The sequence below is a fragment of the Propithecus coquereli genome, unplaced genomic scaffold (assembly GCF_000956105.1).
Source record: "Propithecus coquereli isolate 6110/MARCELLA unplaced genomic scaffold, Pcoq_1.0 Scaffold232, whole genome shotgun sequence".
Taxonomy (NCBI): domain Eukaryota; kingdom Metazoa; phylum Chordata; class Mammalia; order Primates; family Indriidae; genus Propithecus; species Propithecus coquereli.
In genome coordinates this window covers 3,247,842-3,264,900 of record NW_012147864.1, presented here as the reverse complement: position 1 = coordinate 3,264,900, position 17,059 = coordinate 3,247,842, and the positions used below count along the sequence as shown (strand labels likewise).

The 17,059-nt window shown below is 59.5% G+C and overlaps 1 protein-coding gene across 1 annotated transcript; it reads right to left on the bottom strand.

Moving 5' to 3' along the window:
- Positions 1–734: 734 nt before the first annotated feature.
- Positions 735–13,736, bottom strand: PALM (paralemmin). The gene is made up of 6 exons (XM_012645493.1): positions 13,606–13,736; positions 11,986–12,109; positions 10,555–10,576; positions 9,138–9,197; positions 6,555–6,686; positions 735–2,833 (listed from the first exon to the last, which is right to left on the bottom strand). The coding sequence occupies exons 1-6, from the start codon at positions 13,653–13,655 to the stop codon at positions 2,304–2,306; spliced, it is 918 nt and encodes a 305-aa protein (XP_012500947.1). The 5' UTR covers positions 13,656–13,736; the 3' UTR covers positions 735–2,303.
- Between the last annotated feature and the right edge of the window lie 3,323 nt (positions 13,737–17,059).

The following is a 17,059-nucleotide window of genomic DNA, read 5'->3' as shown; positions in this document are numbered from 1 at the left end:
AGCTTCAAGTCCTGCCTAAGGGCACAGAATGGCCAGTGGTTGGGCTGGGCTTTGAACCCGCATTCCCTCTGTTGTATGCACTCCACCACGCTCACCTCCTCACATGGGGAAACTGAGGCCCCGGAGGACAACCATCCTCCCCCAGGCTTAGGCTGGCCTCCCACCGGGGTTCCTAAATCCTGTTTTATGGGTGGGGAGACCAAAGCCCAGGGTGGGCAGCAGCTCCTCCAAGACCGCACCGCGAGATGGAATGGGCGGTGGGCTCCGCGAGCACGCAGGCAGGCCCTGCAGATGCCTCCCCCTGCACCCTGTTTCCCAGGGGCTGGTGTCGCCAAGAGCTTGGGTGGTGGCTGCGGGGACCATTCCACCGTCCCTGGGGCTGAATCCAGCCATGGGAGCCTCACAGCCCAAGGACAGGGCGGGGGCAGGTGCAGAACCCCAGGGCCCCACAGGAAGCAGGAAGCAAGTCCTGCCGCAGAGCAGCCGCCCCCCACCCCCACATCCCTCCGGACCTTACCTGTGCAGGTGCGGGCTGGGACTCAGCAACGCCTCCCGCCTCACGGCGCTGGGTGAGCCCAAGGCGTGAGCGTGTGCAAGAGAGGCCCGGAGAGGGGACACCGGCTCCCTGGACCCTGCTTGGCCCCCCCTTTTATGGCCTAGCCGGCTGGTGGGGCCCCACCCCCGGGCCTAGCCACGCCCTCCCCGCCCAGGCGAAAGCCAAGAACTCCAGGAACTGGGGCTGTTCACGCTGTTTATTTGCTCCTCTGGGAAAAAGTCAAGAACATCGGGGGCCTCATCACACATCGAAAGCAGAAAGGGGGCGGCAAGGGCACTTCAGCGAAGGCTCACGGCTTGAGGGACGCGGGCAGACTCCAGGGAGGAAGAGGAGGGGTTCCAGGTCACCCCCAGAGAGGGCCTCTCCTCCCAGCCACCCAGGGCAGAGTTCAGACTGGGACCCAGGCTCCTGTCTGAGGTGGCCCCTACACCTGCCCTGCTGAGGCTGCAGGTGGTCACTGGACCCAGAGGTGGCCTGGGCACTGGGCACAGGCTGGAGGCCCCTAGGGAAGGGGCCAAGACGGAGCCTGGTTGTCCAAAGCCAATACGTGAGAAGAGGGTGTCTGTGAGAATGTGCACGAATGTGCCTCCAGGGACGAGTGTGGCTGCCCCCAGGAGGGGAGCCCCTTGCCACTTCCAGTGAGAGGGGGCTGGGGCAGGCTCACATTGGGCCAGGGGCAGGCTCATATCGGGCCAGGGGCAGGCTCACATTAGGCTGGGTTGGGCCCCTGCTGCAACCCAGGGGGAGCCTTCCTGTCCCAGGCTGCTGCGTCCCTCCCTCCGCTGCCCGGAAATGCTGCAAGCCCATTAGACTGGCAGGCGGGGCCTGATCTCTGGGGTGTGGCTGGCGGGACCCAGGACCCTGGTCCAAGCAGGTTGGAGAAGAGGCCAGAGGTGGCCCCCAGGGTCCCCAAATTAGCACCAGGAGGAAGGAGGGCCCAGTGGGGTCAGGAGCTCAGGACAAGAAGCGGCTCACCCGGTCCCATGACTCTTGAATCGCCTGTCTAGAAGACAGCTCAGGGGCTACAACCCCTCCCGAGGTGGGGGCATGTCTTGGGGCTCCCCTCCCCCAGACTCCATTGTCCACTGGCTGGGCCCAGAGGGCATGGGGGGCACATCAGGCTTGGGGGGGGCCAGAGGGGCCCATCCTCTATCCCAAGACCTCAAGCCCCAAAAGAGGCATGGCCTCACCCCAACTGCCCGAGATTGGGGGGCCAGCGTGTTTGCCGGGGAACTCCACAGAGCCCCACTTCCAGGGCCTGAGCAGGCTCCAGGACCCCTCAGCTCCCCGGGTCCCTCTCCGGCGGAATGTCCCCTCAGAGACCTCATCAGAGGTGGCAGAAAGGCACAGGCGGGAGGCCCAGAGGGTGGCAGGCTGGCCTAGGACTGCACAGAGGCCAGGGGTCATGCCCGCCAGGACCACGCTGGGCGTGAACCCCACATCTGTGAAGCTGCCATGACGGGGGTGGGTGGGGAGGGTCTTTGTTTCAGGAAAAGGGGGTCTGTCCATGTCTCTCTCCTACCAGGTGCAGGTGCACGGCTCTGGCTGGGGTCAGTGTTGGGGTGTGGTGATGGGGGGGCCCCGTCCCTCTTTCCAATGAAAGAAACTCAGAAGGAACACGTGACAACACAGCAAGTCCTGGGGCCCGTGAGGCTGTGGGTGGAGGGTGGGCAGGCGCCGGGAGGGGCCAGGCTGGTGGGTGTCTGTGGAATGGGATGGGGGCCGGGGTCTTGGGGGCTGGGCTGGCTCACATGATCAAGCAGCATTTACAGCGCTGCTTCTTCATGTCAAGGTCCTGGGAGTCGCTGGTGGTGGCCTCAGGCGCTGCCTGATTCTCTTCCCCCGGGCCCGCAGCAGCGGGGGGCTCAGCGGCACTGCCATTGGGTGGCGCGGGCTCCTTGGGCTCGGCCGCATCCTCGATGACCACCAGCTCTGCCGTGATGGTGTCTTGGAGCCCCAGTACCTTCTTGGTCTCAGCTTCATCCTCCACATTCTGGTAGCCCATGAAGATCATCGTGACTGGTGGCTCCTGGCCGGGCTGGATGCCCGGTGGGCCGGATGTGGCCTCCCCCGGCTGTGCCTGCACTCCGGTGATCTCCCGCCGGGAGGGCGTGGTCCTCACGGCCTCCTCTACAGCCCCCCGGGTCTCTGCTGCCCCGGCCGTGGACCCTGCCTCGCTCAGCGTGACCTCGTCCGCTTTGTGGATGAGTTCGTCCACCTCCGAGGAGCTCAGTGGGTGGATCCCGTTCTCAGCGGTACCATCCACGGCATGGACCACTGTGCGAAGAGAGACAGGGGGAGTGAGCTGACACCCAGACGGAAGGGAGGCCTAGGCTCATTCTCAAGGCTAAAGAGGAAATCACAAACTAGATTATACATGTAGGACTGCTTGACAATTAAAGCTCCCTATTAGGATCTGTGGATGTAGCCAAAGCTGTACACAGAGGAAAATTTATAGGCACACAAAAAAACCCCATGTATTAGGAATCAAGAAAAACTGGAAATTGGCTGGTCCGAGTGTAACGGTGTTTACAACTAATTGATCACAAGTTACACATTCCTTTGTTCCTTGTCCACTCCCACTACTTCACTTGCCTAGCATTTGAAAAAAAAGAAAAGAAAAACTGGAAATAAATGAATTGAGATTTTATTGTCTTTCATTTTGAAGTACAGTCGACCCTTGAACAACATGAGTTTGAAATGCGCAGATCCATCTATACGCAGATTTTCTTCCTCCTCTGCCACCACTGAGACAGCAAGACCAATCCCTCCTCTTCCTCCGCCTACTGACTGTGACGATGATGATAAAACTTTTATGACAATCCACTTCCACTTAATACATAGTAAATATATTTTCCCTTCTTTTGATTTTCTTAATAAAATTTTCTCATCTCTAGTTTACTTTATTGTAAGAATGCGGTATACAGTACATATAACATACAAAGTATATGTTGATCAACGGTTTATGTTCTTTTTTCTTTTTTTTTTTTTTTTTTTGAGACAGAGTCTCACTCCGTTGCCTGGGCTAGAGTGAGTGCCGTGGCATTAGCCTAGCTCACAGCAACCTCAAACTCCTGGGCTCAAGCGATCCTACTGCCTTATCCTCCCACGTAGCTGGGACTATAGGCATGTGCCACCATGCCTGGCTAATTTTTTTTTCTATATATTTTTAGTTGTCCAGATACTTTCTTTCTATTTTTTTTAAGTAAGTCTCGCTCTTGCTCAGGCTGGTCTTGAACTCCTGAGCTCAAACAATCCACCTGCCTGGCCTCCCAGAGTGCTAGGATTACAGGCGTGAGCCACAGCGCCTGGCCTGTTTATGTTCTTGATAAGACTTCCAGTCAATAGTACGCTATTAGTTAAGTTTGGGGGGAGTCAAAAGTCATATGTGCATTTTTGGCTGCACAGGGAATCAGCACCCCTGACCCCCATGTTGTTCAAGGGTCAACTGTATTTCTATATTCTTTAGCTAACTAACTGCCACACATTCACCTTGCAAAGTAGGTCTATTTTTTTCCATTGTAAAGACAGCAAAAATGAAAGTTCAGAGAAGGGAAGCAATTATTAGCCAGAGGTCACGTAGCTGGCCAGGGCTAGACTCCTGCTTTTTCCTTCAGCCTAGGCCTATTCCCTCATATGAATGAATACCACCCACCCTGGGAATCTGGAGGTTAGAAGTTGTAGGGATTCCAATACTGTTCCATCTTTGGGTTTATTTGGTGGATCTTGAATTAAAATTTCATTCATTTCACCCAGTCTTTCTTGTTTTCTAGTAAGTGCCATCAAGGCTATACATGGTCCTCTGAGTTCTGCTTTGGCTGCACCCCACAGGTTAGATTATGTTGTTCTCTTTAAAGCATAAATATAATTTCCACTTTGACTGGTTGCCACGTTAAGCCAAGATTTATTTAGAGGGGTGTTTTTTTTTTTTTTAATTTCAAGGAGTAGAGGATAAGACATCAACTTCATAACAGTCCTTATAACCTCCTTGGCAGCCTAGGATGTGGTCACTTTCTGGAAATATCCTACCTGTGATTGGGTAGAGTTTTATATATACAATTAATCTCATTAAATATGTTTCCCAAATTTCTCCAACTTTACTCATCTGTGTCTCTTTGATTCGTCACTTCCTGAGCTGTGCTGGACTCTCTAAGGACCAGATATCAGCACCCTGGAAGGACTCGCAGCTGTGGTCTGACGCCAGCCCTGCAAACTCCTTCTAGAAACACAGCTGTCCTGGCCACATTGGGGTTGGGGGGGTGACAAAAGAGGTGGCCCCAGGGACTTGCCTCCTCTCAACCAAGGGTCAGGGCCCCTGTCCCTGGCAACAAGCCAGGAGGAAAGTTCTCCCCACTGTCTGTTTCCAAACCCCTGGGGAAGGCCATCCATGCTTCAAGGGCTCCTACTGACTTTGGGCTGGAAGCCCAGAGGGCGGGGTGTGTCTTAGTCACACAGAAGCTGGCCAAGTGTTTCCCACCGGCCACTGCCCCAAGATAGGCATCCGAGCCCTTGGCTGCCATGGAAACGGATCACCTTCCCATTGCTAAGCAACCAGAGTCCAGTCCAGCAGGTCCTGAGTCCCCAGGGGCTGGGGAAGGCAGAAGTGGGTGTAGCGGCCTCCCTAAGGGTCTCTCTGTGGAAGATGAGGCCCCAGGATGGTGAGAGCTGGAGCCCATGCCCCAAAGCCACCCTGGAGCTGGGCTGTAATGAGACCCCCTAAGAGAACCCTGGACACTCCAGAGGCCTAAGCTGCCCCTAAGGACACGAGGGTTTGGGAATCAAACCACAGTGCAATAATAAATGCTTCACGCCCACTAGGTCAGCAGCTATAATACTGGCTAATAATAAGTGCTGGGGGGTGGAGAGGCTGGGACCCTTGTCCACGCTTATGGGAACGTGGCGCGGTGCAGCTGCTGTGCAAGACAGTTCGAAGGGTCCTCAAAAAGCTACACATGGAGCATCCGTACGACCCAGCAATTCCATGCCTAGGTACACACCCAAGAGAAATGAGAATATATTAATACAGCCGTACGGAAACTTGTGCAGCATCACGAAGCTTAAAGATGGCAACGACCCAAGTGTCTGTCATTGGATGAGTGGACACACCCAACGTGGTCCATCCACACGTGGAATATCACTCAGCCACGAAAAAGGACGAGGCTCTGACACAGGCCACAGTGTGGATGGACCTTGAGGACGTCGTGCTCAGTGAGAGACGCCAGACACAGAAGGTCACACAGTGTGAGACTCCGTTTATGTGAAACGCCCAGAACAAGCAGAGCCACAGAGACGGGATGTGGATTCGTGGTCGCCAGGGGCTGGGGTAGGGGTGGGCAGTGACTACTGCTGGGGAAGGGCTTCCTTTTGGGGTGACGGGATGTTGTGGAACTTGATAGTGGTGATAGCTGTTCAATTTCAAACACACCAAAATCTACTGAATCGTATACTTTATAAGGCTGAATTTTAGGGTCCGTAAATTACATCGAGAGAGAGAGACTTTGGGGCTTTCGTGCGAGGCCCCCTGCTCCTCCTGGGATCCCTGGCTTCCCCGTGGGCATCTACCATGGCCCGTTCCCCTCTTGGCTGCCAGAAGGAGCCCTTAATGCCAGATGGGATCTCAGCACGGTGGTCTGGGCTCGACCCCCTCAAGGCTTTCCAAGGCCTTCGGGACACAGTCCCACCCTCCACTCCGCAACGGCCCCGGCAAACTCCGTCCCACGCCTGCACCTGCCCTGGCTGGTCCCCAGGCCCTGCCGTGCATCCAGCCACCCCTGCTCCTCTCCACTGAGACGCCCCCCGGCCCCCTCCCCGCCCTGTGAGACCCTCTCTGGGCCCCAGACGCCTCTGCGATTTTCCGTAGCCTTCCTCACAATGGCAGTGGCTGGAGTGAATTATGCATGAGCTGCGGACGGAACGGCGAGGACAGAAGCTGAGTCCACGCCACGGCCTCTGGCTGGGGCCTCTGGTGGGGCAGGGGCAGGGGCGGGGGCTGTCGTACCTTTGGTCTCATCTTCGTAGACTTTGATGCCCTGAGGGAGGGGCTCCCGGGGGAGCAGCGTGGTGCTAGACAGCACCCGGGTCTCCCCCGTCACCTTGTCCTTCTCCACGGTGATCTCCACCGAGTACATGGCTGGCACGAGAGTCGCGGGGTTACGCCACGGCCCCCCGCCCACGTGCCCCCCGCCGGGCTGCCGCCAAGCCGGGAAAGGGGCAGCCAGCAGCGCAGAGCCAAGCAGCGACACCCTTCTACAGCTCCGCAGTGCCCAGGGCGTCCGGTCTGAGTTCCTCTGCTTGGCATTCAAGGCCCAGCCTCTGCCCCGCCACCCTCTGCACACCGTCCTCCACTGGGCCGCCCGGCTCTGGTCTCCTAAGTCCGGTTCTGTCTCGGCCACCTGCAAAGCCTTCACTGTTCTCCTTCCTCAGAGCACAGCAAGTCGGAGGGAGGCCCTGCCCCGCCCGGGGTCGTGGCTACCATTTGAACTCGCGTCTGCAGACCCGCAATCCCCAGCCGGACCTCTGTCTGTCCTCCGAGGACAGCATCCCACCCGCCATCATCACCACAAAGCCACACAGAGGCTGAGCCCCAGCAGCCACCACCCAGGCCCGCTCTAGGAGGAACAGGCCCCCCGAGTGCTGGGGGCCACTGGGCCCGTGGTCACCAGGTTCTCCTCCTCCTGCCGGCCTCTGAGGCTCAGGCCCAGTTCCACCCGGCCTCTGCTCCACGCCGGGACCTTGCCCAGGCCCCGGCTGTCATCACCACCATGAGCCAAGGATGCCTGCAAGTCCATCTCCGCCGGACCTCACCCTGGACTCGACTCCTTCCCACCGCCGCCTCCATGGCTGCCCCTGGGGTCCCACGGGAGCCCCACGCTCACATGTCCAAAACCCCACTCCCGATCTGCCCCCTGCACCTGCCCCCCCAGGCAGCTCTGTCCTCCCCGCCTCCCTCCGTCTCTCCCACACCCATGCCCTGTCCGTCTGCACACCCTGGGGGCTCCACCTTCAGAATACCCGGGACGGCCGTCACCCGGCCGGGCCCCATCATCCCCCCAGAACAGCCCAGTCCCCTCTGCCCTGGTCTCCCAGCACCACCCATGGTCTGGTCTCCCTGAAGCCACCAGAGGGAGCCTATGAGCACCCTGTTGGGTGAGTCCCTGCTCTGCCCACAGCCCTCCACGGCTCCCACCTCCCTCCTCCTGCACGACCTGCCCCGCCCCCTCCCCACCTTCCCCTCCTCCCTCTCCCCATCCTCACTCTGCTCCAGCGGCAGGGGCTTCCTCGCTGTGCCTCCAACACGCCAGCCACACCCTGCTCCAGGGCCTTTGCACAGCTGTGCCCTCTGCCTGGAACACCCTTCCCTCAGATATCTGCCCGTCCTTCCCCCTCACCTCCTCTGGGTCTTTGCTTAAATGCTGCCTCTTAAGTCAGGCCTCCCCTGAGCCCTGCGATTTAAATTTCTTCCTCCCTCCAGCTCCCCATTCTCTGCCTTACTTTCCTCCCTAAGTTATTGTATAGGCTCCCCCAGGCCGTGTCCCCCAGGCCTGGCACACAGCAGGAGCTCAATAAGCACTAGAATGAATGAATGAACGAATGATTGTGATTCGATCCCATGTCCCTGCACAGCCTAACACCTCCACACCCAGACATCTACTCTATGTCCAGGGCAGCACACACAGTTGAGCAGGTTGTGCACTGCACAAAGTCACTAGCTGAGAGGACCAGTGCGGGCGCCTGGCCTCAGTGTTAGCCAGGGCTGGTCTAACCACACAGGGGCCTTGATGGCGTCCCCCCCTGTGGGAGATGCCACCCTCCATCTCTTGCCTCCTGGGGCAAAACCCCCACTGGGCCGTGCAAGAGACCTGGCCCTCCCTCCCTTGGGAGCCCCAATTTGTCTTCGCTTCCTTTCCTTGGTTTTCTGCTACTCCAACTTACTCCAAAAACAATAGTTATAACTTATCTTCATCATTGCTCCTGTTTTATGCCAGGCCCCGGGCGTGAGGTCAGCACAATTCCACCCCTCTGGCAGGTGGAGACATTCAAGGCACCACACATCACTCGGAGAGAGGGGACTCGAACCCTGATCTCGCACCCTGCATGACTCAGCACTAACTCTGACTTTCCCCTGCTCCTGAGAAGAGCAGTAGTGCCAGAGAGCTGGCTTGGTCCCCCCCAGGCACGGGGCGCTCACTCTCTCTCCCGAGGCAGCCAGTCCTGCTGCCCGAGGACGGCGGAGCAGGTAGGATGCAGCGAGCGTGTTCAGGCGTGAGCACCCCCCGCACGCGCACGGCAAGCCTTGAGGTTAAGGCGGAATGACAGCCACCGGCGGCGTCGGGTTAGAGTGGCCATGCACGAGGGCCCGTCTTCTCGGGGAAGCGTGGGCCTGCGTGTGACCAAGGCACCCAAGCAGTGCGGCATCCCTGGCCCCGCCCAGCCTCGGAGCCATCACCCCCGTAGCCACAGCCCCCACCAGACACTGCTGCGGGTGGGTCTGTGTCACCCCCACCCCCCAGCCCCCCCAGGACTGAGGTACAGCGCTGGGTGGTGGCTGGATTTGGGGGCCAGAGCCTGGGGGCCAACCCACCTGCCTTCATCATGGTGGAACCTTCGACCGTCCTCACTGGAGTGTTAGAGACTCGCTTCTCTGCGCAGGAGGCGGAGGGTGGAGAGAGAGAGAGGAGATCAGAGGGGACATGGTCACGAGGGCCCCCCAGACACCCGAACGCCCTCTCACACACATGCATCTGGACCCCCCAGACCCCGGGAACCCCCATACACCCGGCCCCCGGTCCATGCTCATCTCTCAGCCCAACAATTGTCACAAAATCCCTGAGAGGCCTGCATGGATTTTTTTGTAAATTATTAATTTTTAATGCTCCAGTAAGACAAGGAGACACTCTCCCCATGAATAATTAACACACAACAATCAGGCCAGAGACACTCCAGGCACCACGGCCAATCCCAGCCGGTGGCTTTCTCCTTCCCTGCTTGTGATGTGCAAACACACACGTTTAACGTATGTTCTTAACATATAATTTATGTGTAACAAATTTCCTACATTTAATGATATATGTAATAAGCTATGATATCTAATCTAAGAATATATATTTCTTTTTTTCTTATCTTTTTCCTTTTTTTTTGAGATAGAGTCTCACTCTGCCACCCAGGTTGGAGTGCAGTGGTGTCATCAGAGCTCACTGCAGCCTCCAACTCCTGGGCTCAAGCGATCCTCCTGCCTCAGCCTCCCCAGTAGTTGGAACTACAGCGCCACCATGCCCGGATAATTTTTCTATTTTTTTATAGATGGGGTCTCACTATGTTGTCCAGGCTGGTCTCGAACTCCTGGGCTCAAGTGATCCTCCTGCGTCAGCCTCCCCAGAGTGCTGGGATTACAGGTGTGAGCCATCGCGCCCAGCCAAGAATGTATATTTAAATGTCAAGATGTGAAATATTGGCAAACATGTATCATTTATCTGCAATAATTTGAATGTAGAGTGTGCATAAAATGGGCCACAGAGTTCAAACTGTTGCTTTTTTTCTTCGTCTGTGCTCAAGCTTCGGGGTGCCTGTGTGGGATCCCTGTCCTGTTCAATGGAGCCTGGTCCCAGGACAGGGTGGGCCTTTGTCAGAACATGTGGACCCAGGGCCTGTGGACACAGCCAGGTGGGACCTTCACAAGACATGCCCAACCCCAGCCTCAGTTTCCCCCAGGTACTGGGGATGCTGCAGTTCCTCCCCCAGGAATGTTGCGGAAACTGAGAGAAGGGATGGCAAACAGCGCTGGGTATGACCCAGGCCCAAACCCAGGACTCAAGGAGAAGCGTGATAACAAGGAATCATTGCTGCTATTACTGTTATTTATTATTGAACAGCAACAACAGCAACTGACCCTAACCCTAACCCTAACCCTAACAACCCTAATCCTAAACCCTAACCCTAACGCTCCATGCCCGCCATCCCCACTCCAGCCACCAGAGGGCGCAGAGGCCCCACGTGCCTACCTTTGGGCGTGCCCACTGGGGTCTGCAAGAGAGAAGAGGAGGGGTCAGGGGCGTCCTCCTGTGGACCAGGGTCCCAACCTGCTGGGAAGGGGCTGGTGCAGTGGGTGACACCAGATGCACCTGCTTCCCATCTCTCTCGGAGTTCAGGACAGAAACGCAGGGGTCCCCCTCCCTGCGCACCCCCCTCAGCAGGGCCTGCAGGTCACCCTGGAGCCAGGCACCGCCGTCACCTCCTCCCAGGTGCTGTCTCCCATCCGCTTGACCCTGGGTGGTCAGACCCCCGCCCACGAGCCTCCCCTTCCCCTCCCCAGCTGTGCCCAGCCCCCCGACCACCCAACCCCCTTCCCCATCATGTCACTGGGCCGTGTCCTTGGAGGTTTGCTGCTCCCTGAAGTTACTGTGTCATTCACCCAGCCGGGGCCTGTCTCTCCCCCAGGGCGTGGCAGGGACCACGTATGGGTACTGCTGGGTCTCCCACGCCAGCACACAGTCCACGCTCAATCTACCCTTAGTGAAAGATACCTAGAGAACTCCTACTCAACCTTCACAACCCACATCCTCCAGGAAACCTGTGCCGCCCTCCTGAGAATCAGATGCTTCCGGATGCCAGCGATGCCCCTCCCAGGCTCCGTAGGGCCCCTTGAGCCCCAAAGACAACGAACGCGGCTGGGACACTTCTGGATTCACGTTAACACACTGTGGTGACCACAAGTGTGGCGCCCACGGTCTGGTATTTTTACAGAGACAGGGTCTCGCTCTGTGGCCCAGGCTGGAGGACAGTGGTGTGATCACAGTTCACTGCAGCCTCCAACTCCTGGGCTCAAGCAATTGTCCCTCTTTGGCCTCCCAGAGTGCTGGGACTACAGGCGTGAGCCACCATGCCCAGCCCAGGGTCTGACTTTAACACAGCCTGGCACAGACGTCAGATCCCGGAATCAGTGGGTAAGTTCACTAAGAGACCGCGCCGCTGTGTCGCCTTGAGCCAGTCTCTCAACCTCTCTGGGCCTGGGCTTTCCATGTCCATCAAACAGGGACACCGTTCACCCCAGACGGGCCGTCGGGAAGATCAGACAGGGAGATGTGTGCGTATACAGTCGATCAAAATAACAACAGCAGCGGTGAGTAGGTGGCACTGCTCAGGGTCAGGTCTCGTGTAAAGTGCTCACTGTCCATGCATTCGCGGAACCCTCACGACATGCCCAGTGGAGGGGTGCGCTGATTGCTCCCCCATCTTACAGATGGAGAAGCTGAGGCCCAGAGACGGAAAGCAACCTGTCCCGGGTCACACAGCTGGGAAGTGGCCCAGTTGAGACTCAAACGCAAGCACCAGCTCCCATGCGAGCTGCCCCCGCGGCCACGCCGGCAAGGACATGGACAGGGCGAGGTCTCACGGGGAGGCCACCCTGGGACCCACCCCTTTCTCCTCCTCACCTGCTGGGAGTTCAGCACCACCTCTGCCTTGGGCTCCTCCCTGGCGGGGCTGGGGGCCGGTGCTCGGGCGGGGCTGGGGGCTGCCGCGTCTCCACTCTCCAGCACCTCGATCTCCTTCTCCAGCCTGGGGGAGGCGCGTGGGTGAGAACTCACCGGCACGTCCGCATTCCCAGCCCTGTCCTGGGGCTTTCTGTGGGACAACTCCCAGGATCGAGCGTTCCCTAACGCCCCTGTGCGGTCTTCTCACCATACCCCTTCACGGTGGGGGAAACCGAGGCACAGAGTGAAGACGTCACACGGGCCGCCAGCCGTGGCGCAGGGATTCAAACCTCCCAATTTGTCTCAAACAAACCCTCCTTTCCTTTCCACTGGAATTCACGTGTTTTCACAGGAAACGTTATCTCTCCAGGGAGAGTGGAAAACCGTGTCATTTTCCAAGTACTGGAAGATAAAAGGACCAACAGATCCAGCAAAAACAAATCCGGGATATTAAATCCCAGCCACTGGCTTTGGTGAGGGCGGGAGTGAAAGGTAGCTCCCAGAGGTGGGCCCAGGTCGGCAGGTGGGACGCAGGGCCGGACATCTGTTCCCCCACCGCAAGGAAAGGACTAGAGACCGCGGTCAGCCTGGAGGGCTTCCAGGAGGAGGTGTCTGGGCAGGCAAAAGGAGGGTGGAAGAGCCCCAAACTGGATCTGGTTCAGCACCCAAGAAGTGGCTGCCCTGGGGCGGAGGAAAGCGCAATCAGGCTAAAGAGAGGCCATGGCCCCTCCACTGCGGTGCCAAGCCTGCCGCCCCGGGGCTGTGCCCAGCAGGGGTGGATGGAGCAAGCCCCGTGATGCCCCTGACCCTGCACCCACCTGGCATGGGCCCATCTCCCAGCAGACCCACCCTGCCCCAGGGCCAGGCCCGGCTCCGCCCGCCTCCAGCCAGGCACACAGACAGTGCTTAATGTTTACTGGAATCCTCACCTCCCGGGTTCACAGGAAACTGAGGCTCACGGAGGTGGAACTGCCCCCACCCAGCCCTGCCTTTAAGTCCCCCTACCCAGGGAGAGAAGTCCCAGCCCAAGGTACCCCCAGGACGTGGTGGGGGCGGGGACACCACGGGGCAGAGACAGCAGCCAGCAGTGGCCAGGCCGGGCCAGCGTTCCGCGTGACCCGGGCAGGCCTCCGCCCCCTGGGCCTCTTCCATGGCCAGAGCAGGCCATGGAACTCTGGTCGTCACTTCCCTCCGCCCCGACCCGCAGCCCCAAGCGGAGCCTGGGACTCCCGCGTGCCGGAAACTCCAGGCCTGCGTCCCACCGGCCCCACGGGACGACCACGTTCCCCATCCTGCCCCTCCCCGGGGCTTCCTGCAGGCCCAGCTGCCGCGGCCTCTGCAGCCTCCGCTAGCACCGCGCAAGCCGGCTGGGCTGGCGCCAGGAAGCCCCGGGGGAGGCCAGTGCCGGCAACTCCCATCCGCGGGGACCCTGGCGCGCCCCGAGCCCACGTCCCTCACACATCTGCTCAGACGGGGGTGTCGGGGGGGGGCGAGGGGCAATGCTCAGTCCTGGGCCCAACAGGCCACCCCCCGCCACCCGGTCAGGGCCAGGGCTCCGGCCTGCGCGCTCTGCCCACCCACCTGGAGATGGAGCCCTCCAGGAGCTGCGCCTTCTGCTGGTCCTCCTGCATCTGCCGCCTCAGGTCCTCGTCACCCTCCGAGGCCGAGGACGGCGTGCCCTCCAGCAGCCAGCGCTCCCGCAATGCCTTGGACTGGGGCGGCAGGAGTCCAGGTCAGGGCCAGGGCTGGGGCCGCCTCCGCCCCGCCACAGCCGCCCTCGGGGGCCACCCCCGCCCCTACCTTCAGGTGCTGCAGCTGCCTCCGGTCGTCCTCCAGCTGCCGGCGCTTGTTCTCGATCTCCGCCTGCCGCTTCCGCTTCTCCTGAGGGGGACAAGGGGTCGGCGTGGGGGCCTCGGAGACCCCAGCACACCTGCCTGAAGCCCCACCCAGGGGGACCCTGCATCCCGCAGGCAGAGGCAGCCGGTACCGGAGCCCATCTGCGCTCCACCCCCAAAGGCCATCTCCCTGCGTGGTGAGGGCAAGGCTCTACTAAATGCCAGCCTCAGTTTCCCCCCTACCCAGCAGGTAGAGGGAGGGCCAGTGGCCTAAGGAGTCGGAGGTCTCCACACTCATTTCCATTCTGAGTGGAGGTGTCAATGGGACTCGAGCTTGCAAAGCAAATACTGCGCCCCTCAGCACACCTTGGTTCTGGGTCCCAGCCGGGTGAGGGGTGCCCCTGGGAACCCAGGCCCCGCCCCCCACGGGTCACCCTGTCCCAGGCTGGGAGGAACTCACTGCAATGGCCTGGAGCCGCTCCTGCTGGGACGTGGTCTCTGCTGCCAGGACCCTGCGGGAGGGAGAGAAGGTTAGCCTTGGTTCGCCCAGCCCTGCTGTCACTGGATGAGGTTCGAGTCTCGGCCCTGTCTCTTCCCAGCTGGAAACCACCCAGGAAAGTGATTCCTGCTAGGAGCCCATTGTCCTTTCTGCACAGTGGGACCTTCCCTGCCTCCTTCAGGACCAAGGGAGCCACAGCAGGAAGGGGAGAGGCTCTGCCTAGCAACCAGGAAGGGTTGACGGAGAAGGAGGCATCCAGGCTGGGCCATGAAGGATGCATAGGAGTTCACAGGAAGGATGCATCAAATGTGTTTCAGGAAGAAGTGTGTCACCTCACGGCCAAGACTATTTGACTGATCGGAGCGGCCCTCACTGTACCCTCCTGCCCACTGAGCCCTATTCTGTAGCCCCAGGAGGGGCACACTCAGGATGGGACACCCACCAGCCTGGCCACCCAATCCTGGGCTTATAATGTCAATGATCCCATCCTGGGACTTCTGGGTGCTTCTCACACCAGCTTCCACTGGAGTCTCCCAGGTCCCCAAAGGCCCAGAGAGGGCAGTGAGCCTCCCAAGGACACACAGCCAAGAAGCAAAGCCAGGATTCAACCCCAGACTTTTGCTCTCATCCAAGCAATGTCTTTTGAGAGCCTGCCCTGTGAGGTTTCAGCCTCAGCCCCCAGGACTAGTATGTAGTAGGTGCTTAATAAACATCAGTGTCGCCAGATACTCCTGAAGGAACATGGTTTCATGCTGTCGAGGTTACGGGCCCTCCATGGGGTTGGCGGGAGGCCCGGGAGCCTGAAGAGTGTGTCTTCCCTGCCCCACACCCTGGCCTGTGCACTTCCCCGACCCCTGCTAGGCACCAGCTGTGTACTCACTCACTTAGGACAGAACCCTGAGGGTTAGGGTTAGGGCAGCACCCTGCCCCTGCCGCCCACTCCTAACCCTAACCCCCACCTGGCAGGAGGGGAGGGGAACTGACCCTTCCCTCCCTCAGTCTCCTGCAGTGTCCCCCAAAGCTGCATGCTGTAGAAGCTTAATAAGATGCAGGGACCAATGAAGAACTGAACCAGCACCGAGCTCAGGCCTTCGCTCACCTTGTGAGGGGCCTGCCGACAGCCTCCTGCTCCCAGGGCTTGCGGCGACACAGGGCGGGGAGAGGAGAGTGTGGGGGGGACCCTGAACTCGCATAGGGAGTTTCTGGGTTGTCTGCCCCAAATCCTGAATGGTCCCAGGGACTGTCGCCCGCTCTGCGCTGCGCCAGCGGGTGGGAAGCCCCGTGCAGGGGGCAGGGCCTGGCAGGACCGAGGGGGTGTGAGCCTGGGAGCCAGAGTCTCCCAACCCCTGATCTTCACAGAGACTGAAATTACAGCCCGTCCTTTGGTTCCGCCGCCACCCCCAACACCCCCAGCCTGGTGTCAGGGCCCGGAGCCACTTGAAGTTTCAGAAGAGCCCCCGCCGCCCACCGGACCTCAGTTTCCCATGTGCACACATACAGAGACACAGACATCTCCAGCTCCAAACCCTCCTAATGCCACCCCCTGGTTCAGCAGGGAAACAGAGGCACAGCGTGTTGCTTTGCCCCATGCCCCAGCCCAGGAGGCAGCTCCCGGGTGGAGACCTACCCCGGAGCCCACGCTGCCTGCCTGCCCGCCCCCACTGGGGCTCAGTTTCCCAGCATTGTGGAGGCCTGTGAAGTCGCCGAGCTCCCATGCCCCAACAGGTGACCCCGTCTGCTCCTCCCTTCCTGGAAAGTGTCACCTACCCCTCCCTCTCTGTGCCACCAGGGAGCTGGGAGTACCAGCCACACCCTCTGCAGCTTTCCCTTCCCCCTCCTCAGGGAGGCTGGGTTCAGCTGGGTGCAGTTCAGGAAAGGCTTGATCCAGCTTTCTGGTTTGGGGGCCCTTCCTGAATGGCCAGATCAGCTAGAGCTCTTGGTCTGCTCTGTTGCGCTGTGTGAAGCAGGCAGGGTGCCCTCTGCTGTGCTTCCCCATGAGGCCTAGCCCCTCACTTCCTGCCAACTCCCATACCCCGCAGCAACCCCTGCTGCCTCTCTGGCCCCCCACACTCTCCTCTCTACCCTACAATCAGAGGCAGCTTCTCAAAATGAGACTCAGACCCTGTCACGCTCCTGCTCCAAAGCCTCCCTTGGCTCCCATTCGCCCTTGGAAGAACCATGATGCCAGTCCATTCCCCTCCCTACCCTCACCCCTTTGGTCTCCCCTTCACTCACTCTGTTCCAGCCGTCGGGACCTCCTAGTTGTGTACCAAGCTCAGTCCTACCTCAGGGCCTTTGCACTTGTAGTTTTCCCTTCCCACGGTTGGAAACCAGGTGCGGAGAGGGCAAAATGAGGCAGGCAGTGGCACAGCTGGATTCAAATGACCACCCAGCTCCAGGACCCACCCCGGTTTTCCATTCCAGGGACCCGTCCAGGAATGAGCAGAGCTGGGGCAGGAAGTCGACCTAGCAGCCAGGACCCTAGGGCACAACGCCTGTCCCCTCTCCAGCGGGCAGTTGGCCATCCAGGCTGGACACAGGGACATAGGGCCTGCTGTGTGGCTGGCTCGACGGGCCGCAAACAAGGAGAGCAGTGTCCTCTCCGGGTGGCCTGTCCCTGCTGGCCTGAGCCGGGGCAGGGATAGGTCAGGCGGGAAACAATGTCCCCATCGAGGCCCAGGAAGAGAGCTCCCATCGCTCC

Excerpts from the sequence above, each read along its gene's own strand:
- PALM (XM_012645493.1), bottom strand. The coding sequence starts at position 13,655 with ATGCAGGAGGACCAGCAGAAGGCGCAGCTCCTGGAGGGCTCCATCTCC. Across the intron at positions 10,577-11,985 it reads TGGTGCTGAACTCCCAGCAG|ACCCCAGTGGGCACGCCCAA; the intron begins GTGAGGAGGAGA and ends TCTCTCTTGCAG. Across the intron at positions 2,834-6,554 it reads CTACGAAGATGAGACCAAAG|TGGTCCATGCCGTGGATGGT; the intron begins GTACGACAGCCC and ends CTCTTCGCACAG.